The 24583-nt window shown below is 48.1% G+C and overlaps 1 protein-coding gene across 2 annotated transcripts; it reads left to right on the forward strand.

Moving 5' to 3' along the window:
- The first annotated feature begins 609 nt into the window (after positions 1-609).
- On the forward strand, positions 610-24020 carry LOC126544575 (glutathione S-transferase Mu 2-like). 2 transcript variants are annotated; one of them, XM_050191964.3, is made up of 3 exons: positions 610-1436; positions 19000-19301; positions 23600-24020. In XM_050191964.3, exons 2-3 carry the CDS (start codon positions 19027-19029, stop codon positions 23988-23990), a joined length of 666 nt encoding a protein of 221 aa, XP_050047921.1. In that variant the 5' UTR covers positions 610-1436; positions 19000-19026; the 3' UTR covers positions 23991-24020. The 2 variants fall into 2 exon arrangements, with proteins under 2 accessions (XP_050047921.1, XP_054917552.1); XM_055061577.2 differs by lacking the exon at positions 610-1436 and adding an exon at positions 10139-10253.
- Positions 24021-24583: the final 563 nt, after the last annotated feature.

Consider the following 24583-nt stretch of genomic DNA (forward strand, 5'->3'; position numbering starts at 1 on the left):
TTAGAACTGTGTTAGTAAAAAGAACCTTCTAGAATACCAAAAAACCCACTCTTACCGTGAGGAAAGGCTTCGTAAGCCAGCCACTCGCTTTAGTAGCAACTAAAAAATTGGCAGCTTCGCCAGAAGGGCGAAGCACTGACTGCGATAGCAAGGATTGGCGTTGCGCTTGAACTCGTCGGACGGTGTTAAAACAGGTGGTGTTTATAACCCAGCGGAGAGCGCCGCGCGCGTGCTCCGCTGTGATTGGTTGGCCTATTCGGCAAAGGAACAGCCAAGCCGCAGGCACGGTCACGAAACCCCGCGATGTACGTAAAGAAAAACTTCGCTTTAAAAAAAAACAAGAAAACTATGACCTGAGGAAATAGCGAGCTTATAACATGTGCGGTATTCAATCGCCATGATGATACGAGAAGTTTTCAACACTTCGAGAGGCCAATTATTCGAACGCATGACTGTCAACGTTCCATGGTGCAATGTAATACTTGCCAATGCGAATGGTGAAAAAGCGTGCACTGATCCACATGCCTGGCTCCCTGAACAGTATATCAAGCCGCTGCGGGAAAAAAGAACAAGAAACGTATTGGCACTCCCGCGAGGAGCGCAATAAAATATGCGTATGGGCGCGCGCTCTCGTTATCGTGTGCAGGCAGTTCACACACAAGCGCGTATCTCTTGCGATAGGGCCACTCAGGTGTGAGGCGTGCAGCCTCCCCTATGGAGCGCGTCCCTCTTGCACTGCTCGATGCCCCGGACGCAACGCTGTATCACCACTTCGTTACCTGTCCGGTGCATCACACAGCCCGCGCCAGCCATCCAAGCCTGCATGGCCTATATATGGCCTGACAGCCTGACCTTCAGTGCAGGTCGCATGGTCCTCTGCACCGAGTGCTCCCGGATCCGAGGTCATGATTCCCGGTCGCGCCAACCTCATTCCGATGTGGGCGAAATGCAAGGAGCCCGTGCCATTGGAACTGCGGCTGCTGCGCCCAGAAGACGACTGCATAACCGCAACACATGTACACGCGATGTTGTCCGCGAAGTGTCCCCGCCAAGAATTCAGCTGTGTGTGGACACCGTGTATGCGAGGGAGGCGCAGCAACAAATGCGCGGATGGCGAGCCATAGGAGGAAGGTATCACGCCCGCCAACGAGGCAGACTTATAGATAAGGCCGAGTGCTTTTCTTTTTCTTCTGGGATCTCTTACGAAGCTCGCAAAAACAATTGAAAGGTGAAACGATGACGGCTACTTCGACCTTAATTTTTCGCTCCCCTATCTGTAGCGATATGCCTGTGCGATAGGCAAGTATCGCTGCGCACGCTGAAGGGAAAAGCTGCGACTTCGGTAGTTTCTGATATCGCACCGGTCGGCAATTCCGTTGGCTGTGGGAGCAACAGCTGTGCAGGAGCCAGCCGCCACAACGCAAAGGTAGTTGAAGGTATGTACTTTAAGTTATTTTCGTTAAAGCCATTTGTCTTTATTCAGAAATGTACTTAAAACCGAAGCGGTATATTGTTCAGACACCAGGGAGACTGCTCCTATCGCGTGGTATAACCTTTATAAGCGTGCACATTCTTTAAATACAGTTAGTATTCTTTAGGTACTTCAACAGTTTTGATTCTATCTATCTATCTATCTATCTATCTATCTATCTATCTATCTATCTATCTATCTATCTATCTATCTATCTATCTATCTATCTATCTATCTATCTATCTATCCTGTTACGCCAACCCAGTGGCCCAAGTTATCTACCAGCTTGGACCACTAGGTCCAGCTGCGTAATCCCACTCTCGTCATGCCGTCGTCGTCGTCGTACAGTCGTCATGCGTTCGATACAGTTCTCTTCACGCCATTGCTGTCATATACTCGCCGTCATCCCATTGTCCTCACACCATTGGCATGCCGTCGTCGTCGTGTCGCCCTCACACAGTCATCATCGTGTATTTGTTGTCACACCGTCGTCGCGATGCCGTCGCGGTCGTGCCATTCTCGTCCTCCTAACTTCGTCGTATGACCATCGTCGTTCCGTCGTCATCACGCCATCGGCGTCACACAGTTACCGTCATACCATTGTCGTAGTGTTGTCGTCGTCACGCTGCCGTTTTACCGTCGTCGTCACCTGAGGATGTCATATCCCATTGTTGTCATGTCATCTTCGTCATACCAGCCTCGTCGATCTATCCAGGTCATTCTTTCGTCATTCTATTGCAACTATATGGTCATCATTCAATAGTGGTCATGCCACCGTTGTCACGCCATCGTCATAATTGCGTGATCGTCAGGCAGACGTTATCATGCATCATATACCGTCGTCACAATGCCGCCGTGTTCACGCAATCGTCGTCAGTATAGCTTCGTCATCCGGTTATAGTCATACCGTCGTCGTCATCCTATTGTCCTCGTGTCGTCGTCGTCATGCCGTCGTCGTTATACCTGCGTCATTACTTAAGACTCGTCTAATTTTCGTTATGCTGTCGTCGTCATATCGCCTTTGTCTTTCCTAATTCGTCCTTCAATTGGCTGTGTCGGCGTCGTACAGTCTTCATCATGCCGCCATGCGCATCGGCGACCTTGGCAAGCGACCACAGCAAAGTGGCACGATACCAGAGTATTTTGCGTATAGCCGAAGCAACGGAAATCTCAGAATGGCATTCACAGGTGTTCAATAAACGTGATTTCAGAAACACTGTGTGTCGCTACATGCACCAATGCTAATCGCATTGCTTTCGACAGTCATAGTGAGATTAGTTCTGCCCTAATCTTATCGCGTTAGAATTATTAGGGTACTTCACGCACATTCATGGGGCAACTCTCTATCTATTTGTATATTTTTGTATCCAACCGTTTTCAAACTAGCTGGGTTCTTGGGTGTTCGAGGTCGAATGGCTTGCACATCGGGCTGCTGTGCTAAGGGAACAGGGTTCGAAACCAACAGCCATACTAACTTGGGTCACTGAGAATGTAGCATAAACAAAAGGAAAAAGGAAAGCAGAAGGCAGGGAGTGTTCTTATGGAAGCACAACAGAGGAATCTAGCTGCAGAACACGCCTCATACATAACACGTTTCGACGGTGGCTATACGTTGTGCCGCTATACTGATTCAATGCTAAACGCATTACCGTCGACCGTCATCGCGAGAGGGGTTCTGCAGAATTCTTTTACATTTAAGTATAACAGTCGTGCTGGTTTTCCTGTCCTGCGACGCTAGACAACGTCATGTAGTAGGACAACCGGACAGTTACCTATAAATATGTTTTGTCGATTTTATTTCGCACCATTACACATGTCGAGAAATACCGAGAACATAGGACAACGAATCTATATGCTGTTATCTGAGATAACAGCAAAACTGCTTTTACTTGCAAAAAAGAACAGTTACATAAAAGTTACAGAGTTGCAGAGCCTGGATTCGCTCCACTGGTATGCAAACGGTGGTGCAGATAGATGTTCTCTTTCTATTGTGTTCTTAAAATTCCTGCGTGATATGTTCAGCGCAGTTAACACCATTCGATTCACCGTTGTGCTGTTTTTGAAAACGTTTTGAAAATTGCTCATAGTGCCCGCAAAAACTGACAAGAACGCTTCTTCGTCGGCATATGCTTCTTAACCTACTCTTTCTTTAGGTAGTACAAGCTGCTCAACGATGTCGCTGACAGCTAGAGACCTTTCCAGATGTGTACACGTCAGTGCTTCGCTTTCTTTCTTTCGTGTTTTTTTTTTCTTTTTTTTTTTAGCCTGCGAAGCAAAGGTCCATGAAAGGAAAAAATGCCAGTGACCCAGCAGTTGCACGAAGCTTCGAAAGAAACCCATAGAGGTGTCTCAGTAAAAGAGATCCGCAGTTGAAGAAAAATTCGCCCTGGCCTGGGGATCAAACCCAGTACCAACGCCTTTCATAATTATCTATCCATATTGCGGGCTTCCGTATAGAACTGACTTGCCACATACAGTGCTCCCGTGCTTCGAGTTGCCGAATAATTCGGCCTAGCTCTGCATTCTCCTAACTTCCTGGTTAGATGAGATGGTAGAGCGATTGCCCCGGAAAGATGTTTGTCCAAGGTTCGATATCCGTGACCAGGACGAATTCTTCTTCAATTGCGAAGCTTTTCTATGTTTTTCTGAGAAACCAACGCGGATTTCCTTTCTGGCTACGTGCTGTAGTAAGGGGGAGATGACACTTCTTCCTTTCATGAATATTCTTCTACCTTGCAGGCTTCGGCGGAACTGATTTTGCGAAAGCAAAGGTGTGTTCCTAAATAGGACTGCGCATGTTTAATTGTGTCAGCAAAGCAGACGGCAGCCTCAAAGCAGACCCGAATAAGTGGCGCGGTTTGTACAATAAGGCGCATTATTTCATGAATCATTTTAACAGCTCGTTCAAGCGTGACATACGATTTCTGTACATCACATTTCGAAACGTTCTACCAGAGATTCTATAAGTATAGAAACCGCAGTCAAAACAGGGTCAGCATCATTTAATGCAGTCCCACAGCCATGCCACTGCGTAGGCGATCCATGTAGAGGAGAATCCTGCCTGCATATATGATCGCCGACATCCCTCCACTGGCAATTAGAAAGGGCAACGACTTGTGACATCTTCATTAAAGCTGAACAGCTTCGTGCTGAGGTATATTTTGCGGGACACGTCACGCCTGCCTTGCAGTCTCTCTTTTTCTGTTTTGTTTATATATATTGCTCTTTCTTAAAGATATCGTCAGCAAAAAGCACCCTCCCGACTCGTCATTCTCAGAGCAAGAAACGACTTCCTTTTACCGATGGAAGGCATTAATGCAGACAGCAGCGGCGTTAATAATGGCACGCACTCTGCTCTCGTGAATCGCAGCAGTCGATAATGATCCCTCCCATGAAAAGGGCGCGCATAACGTAGCTCGCACGAGGTTTTCGGGCACTAAGCGTTTCAGCTCATCTGCTGCGGCTTTTGCTGCCGATTGGCCTCAACAACCTGTGCAAACCATTTATCCGTCATGCGCTGAGGCGAAGTTTCGACAATGTTCGCAGCAAGCACTTAAGAAGGGAAAAAAAAGAGCGACTGTGTTGACGTATGCGCTGACAATCTTTCACAGACATAGAGAGAGAGACAGAGAGAGAGAGAGAGAGAATTGCGTGTGTGTGGACGTGTGTTCGTACGCGTGTGTGTGTGTTTGTTTGTTTTGGGGCGTGGAGAGAGAGGCTTCATTTTTTTACAAAGTGAACATGAGCGCGAAGGCTTATGGCGAAGGTAAGTGGGAAGGGTAACAACTGATGGACGATCAGTCAAGTGGAACATGACTAATCGGGGACGTATTGAAGAGAAAGGAGGAGACGTCGCCCGGGAGAACGTGTCTCAGTTTGAGATGTACTCCTTGCCACGATAAGGAAAACATGGGAGAGAGAGGGGATGAAAGAGTTAGATGACAGGTGATAACGAACCAAAGTGTTGAACCGATGCTTTTTTCGTTCCGGTTTTCGTTCCGCTTCAACGAAAACGATTCAGTTTCGGGGCGAAAGAAACTAATGGTTCAAACCGTTCGGAACCAGTTCAAGTTCATTTGCATAATTGAAAAAAATAATTACAGGGAAGCAGCACAAATTTATTTGGAATTCTGCGGTCCTAGGCACCAAAACCACAATCTGATTATGAGGCAGGCCGTGGGGGTCTCCGGATTAATTTTGACCTCCTGGGGATCTTTTACGTACTCCCATGTACGGGACCCTCATAGGCGTTTTTGCATTTTGCCACCATTAATAATGCGGCCGCCACGGCCGGCATTTGGTCCCGCGACCTCGTGCTTAGCAGCGTGACACTATAGCCGCTATGAAGCTCGGCGCTATGCTAAGCTGCACGGAAAGATCACGTGTGCTTTTTAAGTCACATTTAGTTAGTAGTTAAAAAGAATTAAAAAGATCTATCAATAATGTTGGAATCTATGTGAAGCGAAGCTTTAGTTATAGAGACAGAGATAGATAGGGGTACGTATTCAGGAAACGTAAAGAGTCGCGTGCAACTCTTCTGTACAGAAGAAAAGAAAAAAGAAAATACGGGCACTGGACACGTATTCCCAAAAGCCCCTTACGCTATAATTGCTCATAAAATAAAATTTCAACCCATACAAATGCTGGACATATTAGCGTAGCTAGCGAGCCACTAGCAAATAGCACTCACGAATCGAAATCTTTGTGAATTCGGCCCCCGGATCTTATTCGACAGAAAAACGGACTAGCGGTCAAAGCCATGCTCAAGGAGAGTAAGGATTCCTCGCACCCAATGTTAGACGTCACATGATCAAGCACTCTCTAGTGGGAGTTGGGGGCTGCAGGTGACGCGCGTCTCCGACACCTGTGAGGCCGACACTCTATTTCCAAAGGGACCGTCTTCTCACCGTGGTCGTCTACAAATACACGTCTCGTATGGGACTGCACAGCCTTCGCCCAGCCCCGACGCATGAGGATAAGCGGTCAACCCGCGGCCTTGCATCGCGCAAATTTTCAGCAACGAATGAGGTCAAAAGGGGGAGCGACAGCACAGAAAGGGCATCCCGCACAGTCATTGAATCTCTATGCGGGACGTCTTTGTCCGCGCAATTTTAACTTGCTCCTGCGATAGCTCCCCTTCTCTCTTCCAGTTCTCTCCAGAGCGTCACCACCCAGATGCCAGGTCACACCCGTTTATTAAACATAAATCATTTGCAACAGCCCGGGATAGCATAGGCAAAGAAAGCTTCGATTTAAAGAACACGTTGCGAAAGCACATGTCAGAACCTATATGTTATTTCTATTGCGATTAAGAGCCACCCACCACGCAGCTTGGAAGCACTTTTTTTTCAGCGGTTATATAAAGGTCTCCTACTAAAGGAAAGCTATTTAACGGTCACTGATTTCCAACCCTTAGCGCTGCAATAATAACATGTCTGCCCCCCAAGGCGATTTGTTGAAAACGGTACCAATGGGTGCTGCTACTTCCCAAAGCATGGGAAGGTGGCGTAAAACACTAAGTTATGGGGTTTTACGTCTTAAAACCGCGATCTGATTATGAGGCACGCCGTAGTGGGGGACTCCGTAAATTTGGACTTCCTGGGGTTCTTTAACGTGCACCTTAATCTAAGCACCGTGTTTCAGCATTTTGCCCCCATCGAAATGCGGCCTCCGTGGTCGGGATTCGATCCCGCGACCTCGTGCTTGGAAGATGGTGTGTATTTGCAAATGAGGACGTAGGAATTGATGGAAACGAGGAAGCTGACGCCCTTGCACGCCTAGCGCTGACATGTCTCCCAAAAGTGAAAGCTCCAAAAGCTTTTCAAAACCCTAAGGATGCAATCCGCCTTCACTTTAGACAGATGCACAAGAATCCACACGAATCCTGTGTGGCTCATGGATTTACACGCGAACAAGCGACGCTTTTATACCGCATCAGGACCGACTCCGCATACACCCCAGCTTGGTTATTCAAGACTGGGCTTCGCGCTTCCCCACTCTGTGTTTTCTGTGGTGACATTGGTGACATCGAACATTTCATTTGGCTATGCCCACAGTTTGACACAGAAAGAAAAGCGTTGGTCGACAACCTGCAAAAAAGCGGTCTCACGCACAGGACCTTTGAAGACGTTGTTTTCCCCGGAGGGCCCGCGGCATTCAGGAAGAGAGCGCAACGACTGCTGATAGCCTTCCTGCGAGACACGGGGCTCATCGACACCTGGTGACACACCCCTGATCTCAACTCGAAGGAGGATCAGGCGGAACAATTGCCGGCTATGTATGCCAGGCTAACCCCGCCTGCTTCAACATCACCACCACCACCACCACCACCGACGCATAGTTGAGCCACGAGTGCAGGCATTGCATGGATGAAAAGCTCCAGAAAGGCGAACAGCCTGAACAGTAAACCGTTCTTTTTTTTTTCTTCCTTCGGTTTCACTCCGGAGTGACAAAAAAAGTCGTAACGTTCCGGTTCAGCTAGGCATGGTTCGAGCAAAAAATAACCTCTTTTTCTGGTTTTCAGTCTTCCGTTCTGTTTCGTTTCCACACACTGCAATACACGGCAGACGCACTACGCACAGAACTAACGCGTCCGCACAAAACGCTCTCGCGTGAACACATTTCGCTCAGTCTTCACACCACACACGTTTTAGAGGCGAGCATTTAAGCCTTCCTCACACAGAAAGTTCAACTGGACTTTTTTATGGCGCGTTGGGCACAGGCGACCCGTCTCCACGCGCCCAAGGTCTCCTCCGAAAAGGGCCGGGAGTCCAGGTCAGCAGTAAACTTGTTTGCCCTTCGCCCAGCCTCATACTGAGGCCACACGCAATATGCGTGGCCTGTTGTCTCCCGAGTGTGACAGACGCTGTAGTCAGCGTTCCGTTTTCCGTCCCGTCTTGTGGAGGTGTCGGCGAGCGTACACAGCCCCGAGCCGCTTCGGATGAAGTGGTGTTTCCTGGCCTCTCCGCAGCCAAAGTGGAAGCCGGAAGCAGAGACCGGCGTCGAGTCCGTGAAGCTGCTCTTGCCGATTGTCGGGTGTGATCCAACTGTCGTTACACGGAGATGTTCATGGATTTAGAGAGCAAGGCGTTGACGTCGTACCGGGCAAAGGTCCTAGTCATTGTAGAATAGGTGCAAATGAGCAAGCTGGCTCAGACGAAAAACGACAAAAACTGACTGAGTTTACAACAATGGCGGACGCAAACGCATTAACTGCAGTGTAGAGACGTTCATTCTTGCCAGAGCTGCCACTGACGAAGCTGCGCCCCACCGCATTCTTCCACTAGACGAGACCCTACGTTTATCAATATACTTTTCTTATTTATTTTGTTTTGAATCAATACGTTTGCAAGCCCTCCCTCCGTTTCTAAGGGGTGACGACGAGGCCGCATTGGAAATGCGTGCATAGAGTCGTCTGGCTGCTGCGTGGGCATGGCAGCCCTAGGCGAGACAGCCGGCTGATGGTCTGATGAGCTCTTGGTAATCGGGACAGCGGGTATAAAAGCTGACTGCTGTCGCGAAACACTGCAGAAGCACCGTACTGCAAACCACGTCATCATCATCATCAGCAGCAGCAGCCTATTTCTATGTCCATTGAAGGACGAAGGCCTCAATCCCCCAGTGATTTCCGATTGCCCGCATCTTGCCCTGGCTGATTCCAACTTGCGCCTGCAAATTTCGTAATGTCATATCACCCCACGTATCGCACGTCTCGGTGCCCATTTCCGGGAAGCGCAAGCATATATCCCTGTGCTGGCCCCCCTGCACGGAGGACGGCGTGAAGACGTGTTTTTTTTGCAGTGCCAGGCTTTTGTGATGCGGTGTTGCTTATGAAGGGTATTGCGCTATAGCCCACACATTTGCGTGTAGCTTGACTGTCTGTATTTTTATATAAGTAGCTGGTGAAATAGTGGTCCCTTTGGCTGATGATCGAACCTGAGGAGCCTGAACTTAGTCTTAGCCTCTAATGTAAGAGCTGGATGTGAAGGCTAGATGCGTTACCGGAGCGAGGCAAGACATTGTTCAGGAACACCACTCGACTTATTGCATCAAATCGAAGTCAGTTTAAGCGCGTGGCGCTTCTTCGATGATCGGTCGAACATAGAGAAAAAAAAACGAAGCGCAACCCGGGCCTTCCTTGCGCCTGGCGTGGTAGGCTTTAAAAAATGAACCATGCATATATGGGGCTAGTGATGAAGTCTCTCACAATATATTTACATGTAGACGTCTCACGGGTTGCTCTGCCGCTGATGAATTTTTGTGACTATAGTTGATTAATGGCTGTGAGGAGTCTACGATCATATATGTTTAGTCAAGTATAATGTGCGTTGACAGAAACACGGACTGCCAACCAATTAGCGCGACACGCGTCGATCTTGTCACCACGGGATTAGAGCCCTTGGGAGCCAATTGGCAACGGACGCCCACGGTGAGTTCGCAGTATAGCCCGTGTACCGACACGTCGTTCACAAAAATTTAAACAAAAGCATCACTTCCTCGCGCGACCGCGAGACAGTTCACTGTGCGCGTGAGCTTTTATTTTGTTTCTTCGCGTGCCACTCAGGTCACAGCACGACGTCAATGACCTTTTGGGATAGTACTGGGTTCACTGTCGGGTCCAGGCTTATAACTACAGCACTGCCTCGCTCCTTCAGAAGGTCGGTGTCGAGCGTGCTCCGACGACGACGTGTAGAAGCGATCGAGGTGCGACGCGCAGCTCTCCCGACGAACCACTTGCGCATAGCGATCGCGCCGTGCACAAATAACGCGAGCCCGTACAAGTGTGAGTATCCTACGCACACCCTAATGAATGCCTCCTAGATATTTTCTTTTTCTAACCAATTCGCAAATTGATACACGCCAGGGCCCGCATTCACATATAGCTCAATCGTAGGCTAGAATTCTTCGAAGGAACATTAGTATAGTGCGTAAAATTCGTGGCATTAATTGAACAAGTACCCACAAGAAGCTATACCTAACAGGCCGATTGCAGTGAAAAAGCGTGCGTCATGTAAGCTCGAAAGTTACGGCATTAAAGTATGCTATCCCTCCTTGGTATACTTTAGGATCCCTATTGTTTACTGTATATATGTAGTTAAAATTCACTTAACTACGGGTATCATCTTATATGCTGATCATGTAAATACCTTTTTTTTTTTCTGATACTCTGACCTAAAAGAACAAGAAAAGAACGCAAATACGCGGTTTAAAAGATTACAGGTTCTGGTGGCGCTTACTCAACTTAAACAGAATATTTAAAAAATACTTTTTTATACTTTCCAACGCTAAACATAAAGCAGTAAGTCACAATGTTAAGCATATTTTGATGATTAAATACTTACACGCAAAAATACGTGTAAGTTTATGGGCATGCGTTCCCGTAGCAATCTGGACTGGAGCGACCCTGTCCGTCGCGGTAAAAATTGAAATAGCCCAATCAATTGATGGGCGTCATTAATCGCACAAGCGACTTCCTTCCACACAGCGTCAGGAAGCAATTATGATTTGCCCTGGTTTACTCACGTTTCACTTATTGCACCTTATTGTGGCGGCTACGTGCAATAAGACCGATACGCACGAATTAACAGCCACTCAAGAGATGGCATTAAAATATCTTACTTAAACGTCATGGGTGCTATGTAGAAACTTACCTGTTGTCAGTGTGATGCACTTTCCCGAATGTTACAAGTTCAACGTGGCAGTCTTCGTTTATGCCGCTACAAAACCAAGATCTGTCTTTTTTCTCAGCACCACCTACCTGAGTCGCAGCACGCTGTATGACTTAGGCAAGACCTCAATCGTCTCAGCTCGATCTCGCAAAGAGCTTTGACACTCGGTTAACTGACGTAATCTAGTAGTAATAATATGCAATACATATCCTATAGTTTAGTGTTTGCACAAGAGCGCAGCTCCAGTTTTTTTCAGTTCAAAAGTAAAGCCTGATTGCTTTTTGTAGCGATAGCAACCATACGGACGCTCAAAAGGCACTCGCGCCGCCGCCGTCGTGACGTCACGGTATCGACAGCGCATGCGCAGTCCAGTCCGCGCCTGGAGGATTGGAAGGTTTTTTTTAAATAACTTTAGAGAAAGTCAGAAGGCTAGAGAAGCGAGAGACGGGCTCAGTGCGTTCGGCTGAATGAATTGCGCATTTCTGTGCATTTCATCGCTTGACTTAACACGTCGTTTATTTGATCACTTGTATTGTTCTCTGTTGGCCCACCGACTGCTGTTCGATCCATGACCTGGGTCTATAGGACTCGACAGAGGGTGTGCTTTGCGCGTCTGTCATTTTGCCACACCTCGTTGGCACGTTGCCCTGCACTACACATATACACGACTGAACAACATCAACGTCACAGATTTAGAGATCGCGTCGCCACGTGACATGTTTCTCACATGGCCTTCATACATAGCCTTTCGCACAGTGTAGAATGTGTGATAGGCAGGCTGCAACAATGCGAAGCCCTAAATCGTTTACTGCAGTTTGTTTGTGTTCGCGGTGCGTTTGCGTAATTCAACAACCACAGCCAGGTTTGGCACCAATATAGGACGCTGGTGCATAGCTTGGCTGCGTTTCCACTGCATGTATTATAGAGTTGCCTTCGCTTCTCGTAATGATCTTCTGATATATATAGTTCTTTATTTTCTTTTTCTTGAATAGATTGTTCTTCACTTCCGTACAGTAAGAGAGAGTGAGAGAGAAAATCTATCCATGCAGCAATTTGCGGAGCGCAAATTCACGATAGTGAAGGTCTCAGCTCCGATACGTACGCGGCTTCAGCGCCATCCTTTGGACACGATATTGAACAATACATTTTACTTAATAGATTACGATATGGGGACTATCCTATTTTGGGGCCTTATTCAATTAGGACACCCATATACGGCAACAACGCGAATGCGGCTGCCACGCATACCAGCAATGGCTACCGCCGCAGGAATATGCTGTGTGTGCAAAGCATAAATGTGCATACATCATTAAATAAAGAAAGCAAAACGACGGGAAATGCCGACAATTGACCTTACAGAGAACTCTAAGTGATGGGGATGGCCAGGACCGTGACATTTGATTTCAAATTACACTTCCGCTTATAGCGCTTCCTTTGCACTTCTTTCTCCGGGTCTGTTGCTCTGTTTGTTATAAGCATAATTTTGTAGACGATGAATCATTACTTACGATCTAATAAGGCAACGAACCGTGATTCTGTCACTGTCCCTTGCGGAGGTGCAAAACAGCCTTAGTGGTCTTCGTGTTAGGTCTGACTTTAACTTCATTTATGGTCTTTTGAAAGTTCTCACTGTGAGATTGGCGAGACAAGCGATAGAAAGACTGCCAAGCGGGTTATATCTTGAATGCGAGCGAGCGACGTTCCATTTGTAATTAAGAGAGAGAGAGAATTACATTTATGAGAATGGTAAACTGGTCAAGATGGCGCTGATTCATAATTAACAAAAGTGCAATGAACGAGTGCGAAGAGACGCAAGAACAACAGGACAACAGCGTTGTTCCTGCCTTCTTGCGTTCTTCGGCGTCCCCGTTGTGTCGTTGCTAAAAAGATCGTTCGTTCGTTCGTTCGTTCGTTCGTTCGTTCGTTCCTTCGTTCCTTCGTTCGTTCGTTCGTTCGTTCGTTCGTTCGTTCGTTCGTTCGTTCGTTCGTTCGCTCGCTCGTTCGTTCGTTCGTTCGTTCGTTCGTTCGTTCGTTCGTTCGTTCGTTCGTTCGTTCGTTCGTTCGTTCGTTCGTTCGTTCGTTCGTTCGTTCGTTCGTTCGTTCGTTCGTTCGTTCGTTCGTTCGTTCGTTCGTTCGTTCGTTCGTTCGTTCGTTCGTTCGTTCGTTCGTTCGTTCGTTCGTTCGTTCGTTCGTTCGTTCGTTCGTTCGTTCGTTCGTTCGTTCGTTCGTTCGTTCGTTCGTTCGTTCGTTCGTTCGTTCGTTCGTTCGTTCGTTCGTTCGTTCGTTCGTTCGTTCGTTCGTTCGTTCGTTCGTTCGTTCGTTCGTTCGTTCGTTCGTTCGTTCGTTCGTTCGTTCGTTCGTTCGTTCGTTCGTTCGTTCGTTCGTTCGTTCGTTCGTTCGTTCGTTCGTTCGTTCGTTCGTTCGTTCGTTCGTTCGTTCGTTCGTTCGTTCGTTCGTTCGTTCGTTCGTTCGTTCGTTCGTTCGTTCGTTCGTTCGTTCGTTCGTTCGTTCGTTCGTTCGTTCGTTCGTTCGTTCGTTCGTTCGTTCGTTCGTTCGTTCGTTCGTTCGTTCGTTCGTTCGTTCGTTCGTTCGTTCGTTCGTTCGTTCGTTCGTTCGTTCGTTCGTTCGTTCGTTCGTTCGTTCGTTCGTTCGTTCGTTCGTTCGTTCGTTCGTTCGTTCGTTCGTTCGTTCGTTCGTTCGTTCGTTCGTTCGTTCGTTCGTTCGTTCGTTCGTTCGTTCGTTCGTTCGTTCGTTCGTTCGTTCGTTCGTTCGTTCGTTCGTTCGTTCGTTCGTTCGTTCGTTCGTTCGTTCGTTCGTTCGTTCGTTCGTTCGTTCGTTCGTTCGTTCGTTCGTTCGTTCGTTCGTTCGTTCGTTCGTTCGTTCGTTCGTTCGTTCGTTCGTTCGTTCGTTCGTTCGTTCGTTCGTTCGTTCGTTCGTTCGTTCGTTCGTTCGTTCGTTCGTTCGTTCGTTCGTTCGTTCGTTCGTTCGTTCGTTCGTTCGTTCGTTCGTTCGTTCGTTCGTTCGTTCGTTCGTTCGTTCGTTCGTTCGTTCGTTCGTTCGTTCGTTCGTTCGTTCGTTCGTTCGTTCGTTCGTTCGTTCGTTCGTTCGTTCGTTCGTTCGTTCGTTCGTTCGTTCGTTCGTTCGTTCGTTCGTTCGTTCGTTCGTTCGTTCGTTCGTTCGTTCGTTCGTTCGTTCGTTCGTTCGTTCGTTCGTTCGTTCGTTCGTTCGTTCGTTCGTTCGTTCGTTCGTTCGTTCGTTCGTTCGTTCGTTCGTTCGTTCGTTCGTTCGTTCGTTCGTTCGTTCGTTCGTTCGTTCGTTCGTTCGTTCGTTCGTTCGTTCGTTCGTTCGTTCGTTCGTTCGTTCGTTCGTTCGTTCGTTCGTTCGTTCGTTCGTTCGTTCGTTCGTTCGTTCGTTCGTTCGTTCGTTCGTTCGTTCGTTCGTTCGTTCGTTCGTTCGTTCGTTCGTTCGTTCGTTCGTTCGTTCGTTCGTTCGTTCGTTCGTTCGTTCGTTCGTTCGTTCGTTCGTTCGTTCGTTCGTTCGTTCGTTCGTTCGTTCGTTCGTTCGTTCGTTCGTTCGTTCGTTCGTTCGTTCGTTCGTTCGTTCGTTCGTTCGTTCGTTCGTTCGTTCGTTCGTTCGTTCGTTCGTTCGTTCGTTCGTTCGTTCGTTCGTTCGTTCGTTCGTTCGTTCGTTCGTTCGTTCGTTCGTTCGTTCGTTCGTTCGTTCGTTCGTTCGTTCGTTCGTTCGTTCGTTCGTTCGTTCGTTCGTTCGTTCGTTCGTTCGTTCGTTCGTTCGTTCGTTCGTTCGTTCGTTCGTTCGTTCGTTCGTTCGTTCGTTCGTTCGTTCGTTCGTTCGTTCGTTCGTTCGTTCGTTCGTTCGTTCGTTCGTTCGTTCGTTCGTTCGTTCGTTCGTTCGTTCGTTCGTTCGTTCGTTCGTTCGTTCGTTCGTTCGTTCGTTCGTTCGTTCGTTCGTTCGTTCGTTCGTTCGTTCGTTCGTTCGTTCGTTCGTTCGTTCGTTCGTTCGTTCGTTCGTTCGTTCGTTCGTTCGTTCGTTCGTTCGTTCGTTCGTTCGTTCGTTCGTTCGTTCGTTCGTTCGTTCGTTCGTTCGTTCGTTCGTTCGTTCGTTCGTTCGTTCGTTCGTTCGTTCGTTCGTTCGTTCGTTCGTTCGTTCGTTCGTTCGTTCGTTCGTTCGTTCGTTCGTTCGTTCGTTCGTTCGTTCGTTCGTTCGTTCGTTCGTTCGTTCGTTCGTTCGTTCGTTCGTTCGTTCGTTCGTTCGTTCGTTCGTTCGTTCGTTCGTTCGTTCGTTCGTTCGTTCGTTCGTTCGTTCGTTCGTTCGTTCGTTCGTTCGTTCGTTCGTTCGTTCGTTCGTTCGTTCGTTCGTTCGTTCGTTCGTTCGTTCGTTCGTTCGTTCGTTCGTTCGTTCGTTCGTTCGTTCGTTCGTTCGTTCGTTCGTTCGTTCGTTCGTTCGTTCGTTCGTTCGTTCGTTCGTTCGTTCGTTCGTTCGTTCGTTCGTTCGTTCGTTCGTTCGTTCGTTCGTTCGTTCGTTCGTTCGTTCGTTCGTTCGTTCGTTCGTTCGTTCGTTCGTTCGTTCGTTCGTTCGTTCGTTCGTTCGTTCGTTCGTTCGTTCGTTCGTTCGTTCGTTCGTTCGTTCGTTCGTTCGTTCGTTCGTTCGTTCGTTCGTTCGTTCGTTCGTTCGTTCGTTCGTTCGTTCGTTCGTTCGTTCGTTCGTTCGTTCGTTCGTTCGTTCGTTCGTTCGTTCGTTCGTTCGTTCGTTCGTTCGTTCGTTCGTTCGTTCGTTCGTTCGTTCGTTCGTTCGTTCGTTCGTTCGTTCGTTCGTTCGTTCGTTCGTTCGTTCGTTCGTTCGTTCGTTCGTTCGTTCGTTCGTTCGTTCGTTCGTTCGTTCGTTCGTTCGTTCGTTCGTTCGTTCGTTCGTTCGTTCGTTCGTTCGTTCGTTCGTTCGTTCGTTCGTTCGTTCGTTCGTTCGTTCGTTCGTTCGTTCGTTCGTTCGTTCGTTCGTTCGTTCGTTCGTTCGTTCGTTCGTTCGTTCGTTCGTTCGTTCGTTCGTTCGTTCGTTCGTTCGTTCGTTCGTTCGTTCGTTCGTTCGTTCGTTCGTTCGTTCGTTCGTTCGTTCGTTCGTTCGTTCGTTCGTTCGTTCGTTCGTTCGTTCGTTCGTTCGTTCGTTCGTTCGTTCGTTCGTTCGTTCGTTCGTTCGTTCGTTCGTTCGTTCGTTCGTTCGTTCGTTCGTTCGTTCGTTCGTTCGTTCGTTCGTTCGTTCGTTCGTTCGTTCGTTCGTTCGTTCGTTCGTTCGTTCGTTCGTTCGTTCGTTCGTTCGTTCGTTCGTTCGTTCGTTCGTTCGTTCGTTCGTTCGTTCGTTCGTTCGTTCGTTCGTTCGTTCGTTCGTTCGTTCGTTCGTTCGTTCGTTCGTTCGTTCGTTCGTTCGTTCGTTCGTTCGTTCGTTCGTTCGTTCGTTCGTTCGTTCGTTCGTTCGTTCGTTCGTTCGTTCGTTCGTTCGTTCGTTCGTTCGTTCGTTCGTTCGTTCGTTCGTTCGTTCGTTCGTTCGTTCGTTCGTTCGTTCGTTCGTTCGTTCGTTCGTTCGTTCGTTCGTTCGTTCGTTCGTTCGTTCGTTCGTTCGTTCGTTCGTTCGTTCGTTCGTTCGTTCGTTCGTTCGTTCGTTCGTTCGTTCGTTCGTTCGTTCGTTCGTTCGTTCGTTCGTTCGTTCGTTCGTTCGTTCGTTCGTTCGTTCGTTCGTTCGTTCGTTCGTTCGTTCGTTCGTTCGTTCGTTCGTTCGTTCGTTCGTTCGTTCGTTCGTTCGTTCGTTCGTTCGTTCGTTCGTTCGTTCGTTCGTTCGTTCGTTCGTTCGTTCGTTCGTTCGTTCGTTCGTTCGTTCGTTCGTTCGTTCGTTCGTTCGTTCGTTCGTTCGTTCGTTCGTTCGTTCGTTCGTTCGTTCGTTCGTTCGTTCGTTCGTTCGTTCGTTCGTTCGTTCGTTCGTTCGTTCGTTCGTTCGTTCGTTCGTTCGTTCGTTCGTTCGTTCGTTCGTTCGTTCGTTCGTTCGTTCGTTCGTTCGTTCGTTCGTTCGTTCGTTCGTTCGTTCGTTCGTTCGTTCGTTCGTTCGTTCGTTCGTTCGTTCGTTCGTTCGTTCGTTCGTTCGTTCGTTCGTTCGTTCGTTCGTTCGTTCGTTCGTTCGTTCGTTCGTTCGTTCGTTCGTTCGTTCGTTCGTTCGTTCGTTCGTTCGTTCGTTCGTTCGTTCGTTCGTTCGTTCGTTCGTTCGTTCGTTCGTTCGTTCGTTCGTTCGTTCGTTCGTTCGTTCGTTCGTTCGTTCGTTCGTTCGTTCGTTCGTTCGTTCGTTCGTTCGTTCGTTCGTTCGTTCGTTCGTTCGTTCGTTCGTTCGTTCGTTCGTTCGTTCGTTCGTTCGTTCGTTCGTTCGTTCGTTCGTTCGTTCGTTCGTTCGTTCGTTCGTTCGTTCGTTCGTTCGTTCGTTCGTTCGTTCGTTCGTTCGTTCGTTCGTTCGTTCGTTCGTTCGTTCGTTCGTTCGTTCGTTCGTTCGTTCGTTCGTTCGTTCGTTCGTTCGTTCGTTCGTTCGTTCGTTCGTTCGTTCGTTCGTTCGTTCGTTCGTTCGTTCGTTCGTTCGTTCGTTCGTTCGTTCGTTCGTTCGTTCGTTCGTTCGTTCGTTCGTTCGTTCGTTCGTTCGTTCGTTCGTTACCCATAGCAACAGCCAAACTGCGAAAGAGGCCATATCCTACGTATTAATTTTGAGTATATAGTGTGCTTGTGTATGGTGTCCCTCCCACATGTACTCAGTGCTTACTCTCTCCTTTTCTTCCTCTTTCTATTCCCCTTTCCCCCACCTCCAGTGTAGGGTAACAAACCGGATGCTGTTCTGGTTGACCTCCCTGCCTTTCCTACCCTTGTCTTCTCTCTCTTGAGTTGTAGGAGTTCTTTAAAGTGCGTCCAAGGCATGTGCGCTATACACGGGCGGTATTTTTTTTTTTTCTTTTATTACCTTGCGGCGCATTGGAATGAGGCCGTTGCTGCCGGAAGTCGAACCTGGGACTATGGTGCACAACAGAGGATCCAGTGGTCGCCAGGTGGCGCAACGGCTGTTTCAGCGTGTGACCAAGAATTGATGACGTCATCCGATAGAAAGATTTTTCACGAAGATCACGTGACATCGTATATACAGGTTGCTGAGTGACTACCGCGTTCCGCTGCTGAGCGCGAGGTCATGGATTCGGTATCAGGCCGCAGCCCGCGGTCGCATTTCGACGGGGCCGGAAGGGGGAAAAAACAAAACAAATAAAACACGTGTACTTTTGTTAAATGTCGCAGAAGCCAAGGCGGTCAGAATTAATCTGGATGGCTCCAGCACTGCATCGAAACATTAAATCACACGAATCAATCAATCAATCAATCAATCAAATACAGAGTTTTCAACGAGAACAGACCCGCGCTTGCATGCTTGCGTGCGCTCGCGTCGACGCTTTTTGCCTTTAGCCAAACGCGTGTTCAGCGAGACCCGGTCCATCCGTGGCCGTGCGAGTGCTCCCGTGTTCTCTATATTATGCTGGTGTGCCCATTCAGGTCACCGAGTTGGAAGGCCTCAAAACGAGAGCCATACGTGCAAGCAGAAATTGCAGCTCGTCTTATTGAAAACTGCCTCTCCCGCTCGCTTATACAGGTTTTGCAGTATGTACGGTATAGGGATATACGATGCTGCTGTTGGCAACCAAAACTTCAGAGCTGGTTGCCCATGCATCCAGCGAGCCAACGCGGCGGCGGGTCCACATCTCTAGCCATGTATACTCTAGCTATTCACAACCCTGCGATCACTTTTTCTTTTTGTTTTGTCCCCGTTACTATACCGCAGAGCGCGTAGCGGAGCATTCGCATCGGCATGGCCGCCAGCGTTCCCGTCGTGGGCTACACCAGTGCCAGGGGCCTGGCCCAGAGCGTCCGCAACCTGCTGGTGTACAAGGGCGTGCACTTCCAGGACAAGCGCTACGAGTTCGGACCGGCGCCGGCGTACGAGAAGCTCGGCTGGGAGGCCGACAGGGCCTCGCTGGGGTTGACGTTCCCCAACCTGCCCTACTACATCGACGGCGACGTGCGACTCACGCAGACGGTCGCCATTCTCCGGTACCTCGGCAAGAAGCACGGTCTCGACGCCAGGTCGGTACATCGGGGTGTCGCGATTGCACGTGGTATTCGCGCCGTGCAATCCTTCCCCCTTTCCCTTCTTGCTATCTTGCATTTCCATGTTTCTGTCTCCTCCTCTCTGAAAAGTCTAGGCGAGCATAATGGCCCTCCCGGTGGCAGTTGCCAGCCTTTTCCTCGCTTTCCCTTTCCTGTCTAGCCCGTATATGTTTTAAAAACTAATAATAATAATAATAATAATAATAATAATAATAATAATAATAATAATAATAATAATAATAATAATATTTCGCGCGGGGGAAAATATATAGGGTGCGTTTTTTCTTCTTTCCTTTTCTTCTTTTTTTTAATTTGGGCTGACCAAATTTTCAAGATCGCCTGTGGCAGGTTGCACAGTTCTAACCCTCGAACTGAATTACTCGTTGAGGCGGGCATTACTTCGACGAGCAATCAAATGCGTGATGGAGTAATTAACGATATCTCAGTACTTAAACTGTTTAGCAAATAACTTACAGCACATACTGCGATCAACAACCTTTTTTATATCGCTAGTGAATTTTTAAGGCATATCGAGTTGGCACGGAATCCAAGGGATGGCACAGGTTTCGAGATATGCCCCGTCGAACTTGCCGTGAAAACACTGTTGTCCCACTGGCTTTCTTCTTTAAGTTTTTTTAGGGGGGGGGGGGGGGGTGCGTAAACGCCCGTTTTATTCATTGAAGCACAAAAGCAACTGGAACGCGAATGCGATTCGTTGGACCACGCCGAAACTTATTTTCTCGAAACTGGTGCCGTTTTGAGAATTCATTCCAGGAGGATGCACCGTGCGAACTCGCCGGCTACAATTCTCACATTGCAATTTAATTAATTAAGAAGACAATTAGCGTAATTATGTTAATTATACGAATAGGCGCTTTGATTTCCCTTAGAAATAATATCCGCCTCAGCGAGTAATTCAGTTCATCGGTTAAAAGTGTGCTATCTGCCACAGGCAAAAATTTTAAAACATGGTACGGCAATATATACGCGTATATGTATACCAGCGAAACTGCGATAGCTCGCAACAGTGGCGCTATATTCGACTTGTTCTTCATTTCTTTGTGGTTTAAACATGCTCCTAGTTAATGATACCCGATTCTTGGCCGATTTCACGGAATGGGCTGCGCCACTGCCCACAACATGCAGGATATATCCTCTACAATATTCTGCACTCTCCACTGCCCTGCTCAACTCTACTCTAATTTACTTAACGCTATTCTGATCTGTTCTACACTGCACTGTGCTACTCTACTCTGATTTGCTCTACTCTACTCTACTCTACTCTACTCTACTCTACTCTACTCTACTCAACACTATTCTACTCTACTCTACTCTACTCTACTCGACTCTTCTCCACTCTACTACACTCTGTCCTGCGCTACACGTACCACTCTGTTCTGCTCTGCTCTCCTGTAATAGAATTGACACTACTCTATTATACACTGCTCTGCTCTATACTACTCAGTTACTCTCTACCCTGCGCTACACTGCTCAGCTCTACACGCCATTCTACTCTGCTCTGCTCTAGTATATGCTCTGCCCTGCCCTACGTGTGCCACCAATAGGACGTCTATGCACTTAGTCCCTGAAGCCAAGAAACGCAGAGCAGAAACACACTGCTCCTTCCCGCTCGTAGAGAGGAATAATTCTGTGCGTCGTGTTTGTCTGGAGATACGAGAGAGCGGAACAATGTGAGGAATGTTCGAATTGTCTACCACGTGCTTTACACGGCGTGTACACACAGCAGAGAGAGAGAGAGAGAGAGAGAGAGAATGAAGAGGAAAGGCAGGGAGGTTAACCAGATATGAGTCTCCGGTTTGCTACCCTACACTGGGGATGGGGGATAGGGGTTAGAAAGATGACAGAGAGGAAAACGAAAAATAAATGAAAAAATAATAAAAAAAAGGAAAGGGCACACATGGAGACACACACACAGCAGAGTGTTCTGTGTGGTCAATACCCTACACCTCGGATAAGCGTTGTGTTTTAGGAACTCAACCTCAATAATACCCTACACCACGGATAAGCAATATGCATTTCCTGTATTTTCTTTCCTTTTTTCCTACAGAGAATATGTGAAATAGTAGTCCGTGCCTGAAATCTTGATATTGAAATGTATGCTCTTTTTGTTTTTAATGCTTCTTGTGCTCATATTATGTTTGAAATGTTAGAGCGTCACTGGTTTATCCTACTGTATGCCTTGTAAAGGGGGTCCGAATCTCTGTCAAGTGAATTCACTTTCACTTTTTAGTTCCGACTTTCCCCCATTCAATATGGAAATAGATTCAATTAAATTCAACGTCAACGTTAATGAGGCATCGGCCTCATCAATCGCCACCTACTCGGCAACTACCGGTGAAAAGCATGTAACTCTTGGTGTGCGCATTTTGTCCGCGTGAGCGACGCTGTTATCTCGCGTGCCTTATAAAATGGGAGAGCTGACGCTGCAACACCCGATGAAAAAAAAAAAAGCACCCACAATGCGTAACGCAGGTTACTACGCGCTGTTTTAGAAATGTGGCAAAGGTCACAGCTCCAGATATTTCGCGTTTCCTGTGCTAGGCGAGCACACTGTCGCTCGAACGCTGCGCGCGAAGCTTTCGCGTACGCAGAAAAAAACTCGCGAGGCAGTGCCCTTAATTAATGCCAGCCGGCAGTCTAAAAGTCACGCCATGCATGACGCCGGTGCACAGTACAAAGTACGAGTGCACATACTTTCTAATAGACGAGATACAGCGCTGACTCACGACCATTTGAATTATTCTCGATTTATTAAACGCGACCGCATTGCACGTTCCTCGTTTCCACCCCGCATAGATTTATTCTGCTCTGTTTTTTCTGGCGCCGATATAACTGCTCATTAGAGGCGCGCAGATGTATACGCGGTAAACGTCCGATCCTCTGCAGGCACATTAATGCGTCCATCGGTACGTTTCTGCAAGCGCTAATGGTGTGTAAAAGGTCACCAAAGGCAAACACAGCGGAGGAAAGAGAACGCACATAGAGCTGATTCACGGTTGTTGAATTTTACTCGAAAGGGCACGGGTGTTTGGCTGCTTGCCAATAAATTTAGTGTACTTACAGGGTGCTTTTTTTGGAAATTGCAGATTTCTTTTTTATATAAGAAGGCTTGAGACACTTGACGTGCTCACATACGAGCTCTACGGCGAGGCGGAAATACTTTACCGCTGCTTAAGTTACAAGTTAGCGATTTTTTTTTCTTTGATATTAACTTGAGGGCAGATTTAGTAATCAGTAATACCTGATTACCTCAAGCATGCTAGTTGACGATTTGTAAGCTCCCCGTTTCAAAGGGGATGCCAATAACAATAATAATAATAATAATAATAATAATAACAAAAATAATTTTTCTTACGTACTTTTCTTTTGCGAGTTTACACAGTCCTATCTCGCAAGAACTTTAAGACATTTCCGCAAGGAGAATTTTTTTTATAAAGACTAACTCGAAATTCGTAATATGTATTATCGCAGAACGAGCTCAAATTCGTAAGCATTGTAAAAAAATTCGGGAGAGCTGGCAGGTTTCAACAGCGACGTCGGGCTGCCACTCCGTTATGTGAGCCGAATCGTGCGCCCGAGGGAGGCTCTGAGAGTCAGTATCTGCGAAGTATTGCCTACAGACTACACACAGGACAACAAAAACAAAAAAAATAACTTTTCTGGCTAGTTTCCGATATTTCGTGCGGCGTTTACGGTTAAATGTCTTCGGCGAACACTGAATGAGAGGCAGTGAGCGTCATTTGTTGGCTTAGAGCAGAAACACGGGTCAAAAACAAAAAAGAAAAGGAAGCCTGACACACTAACTTTTCCTTCAGCAGCGGTCAGGGGAGGCAGACCGATGCGAGAACTCCGGCTGCAGTAGTGTCACACACTTAAAGCACATTCAATGCACACCTCCAATGTTCGCATATGGTGAACACCTGTCTGCACAAGTTGTAAACGACGTCACAGGAGGCTCCGGCTGAAGCCCACTTCCAGTTTTCTGCCTGGTGTTGCCCCTCTATTGCTGAAAATGTTTCCGTGAAATACTTCTCTTCTTGCTTTCTTTTCGTTGAATATGCTTACTATCGGTGTGTTTTGTAGATTTATATGTAAAACAAACATCATTCGGCGGGGGGGGGGGGGGGGGGGGGTAGTGCATTCATGTGTTTCTCCTTTAAAGGGTTAATGAAACATCTCTCGCCAGTACCACCGACGCCAACGTGTGCAACCTGTCCTCCTCGTGAGACCAACGATTACTCCACACGACGCAGGACTGACAAGGAGGCCGCGGAGCTGTGGCTTCTGGAGCAGCAGTCCAACGACCTGCTCTGGGCCCTCGTGGTGACCGCCATGAACCCGAACGCGACCGAGGCCCGCAAGACCCACGAGCAGAGGCTGGCCGACGCGCTGCCCCGCTGGCAGGAGCTGCTGAGGAAGCGCCGCTGGGCGCTCGGGGACGCGCTCACCTACGTGGACTTCCTGCTCTACGAGGCGCTCGACTGGAACCGGCAGTTCGCGCCGGACGCGTTCGCCAACCGGCCCGAGCTGCTCGACTACCTGTCGCGCTTCGAGAAGCTGCCCAAGCTGAAGGAGTACTTCGCCTCCGACAAGTACGTCAAGTGGCCCATCATGGCGCCCTACATGTTTTGGGGACACAAATAAAGTCCGGCCAGCCGATGGCCCGCGCACGAACTGCTGCGTTTTGAGGGGAGTGTTCCTTACTCATCATCATCATCATCATCGTCGTCGTCGTCATCATCAGCAGCAGCAGCCTGGTTACGCCCACTGCAGGGCAAAGGCCTCTCCCATACTTCTCCAACTACCCCGGTCCTGTACTAATTGTCGCCATGTTGTCCCTGCAAACTTCTTAATCTCATCCGCCCACCTAACTTTCTGCCGCCCCCTGCTACGCTTCCCTTCCCTTGGAATCTAGTCCGTAACCCTTAATGACCATCGGTTATCTTCCCTCCTCATTACGTGTCCCGCCCATGCCTATTTCTTTTTCTTGATTTCAACTAAGACGACATTAACTTGCGTTTGCTCCCTCACCCAATCTGCTCTTTCCTTATCTCTTAACGTTACACCCATCATTGTTCTTTCCATAGCTCGTTACGTCGTCCTCAATTTAAGTAGTCGTCAATTCCTTACTTAATGCGGCCACAACTGCGGCCGACTGCAAGCAACCAGTACGACCCAGCGCCAAACACCTATTGCGAGAATGTACGGCCCACGAAGCGGCGCGGAGGAAGAGCCTC

The sequence above is a fragment of the Dermacentor andersoni genome, chromosome 3 (assembly GCF_023375885.2).
Source record: "Dermacentor andersoni chromosome 3, qqDerAnde1_hic_scaffold, whole genome shotgun sequence".
Taxonomy (NCBI): Eukaryota; Metazoa; Arthropoda; class Arachnida; order Ixodida; family Ixodidae; genus Dermacentor; species Dermacentor andersoni.

What these genes read in the sequence shown, in the direction of transcription:
- LOC126544575 (XM_050191964.3), top strand. Translation starts at nt 19,027, where the DNA reads ATGGCCGCCAGCGTTCCCGTCGTGGGCTACACCAGTGCCAGGGGCCTG. An exon ending in AAGCACGGTCTCGACGCCAG is followed by an intron (nt 19,302 to 23,599) that starts GTCGGTACATCG and finishes CACACGACGCAG; the next exon opens with GACTGACAAGGAGGCCGCGG.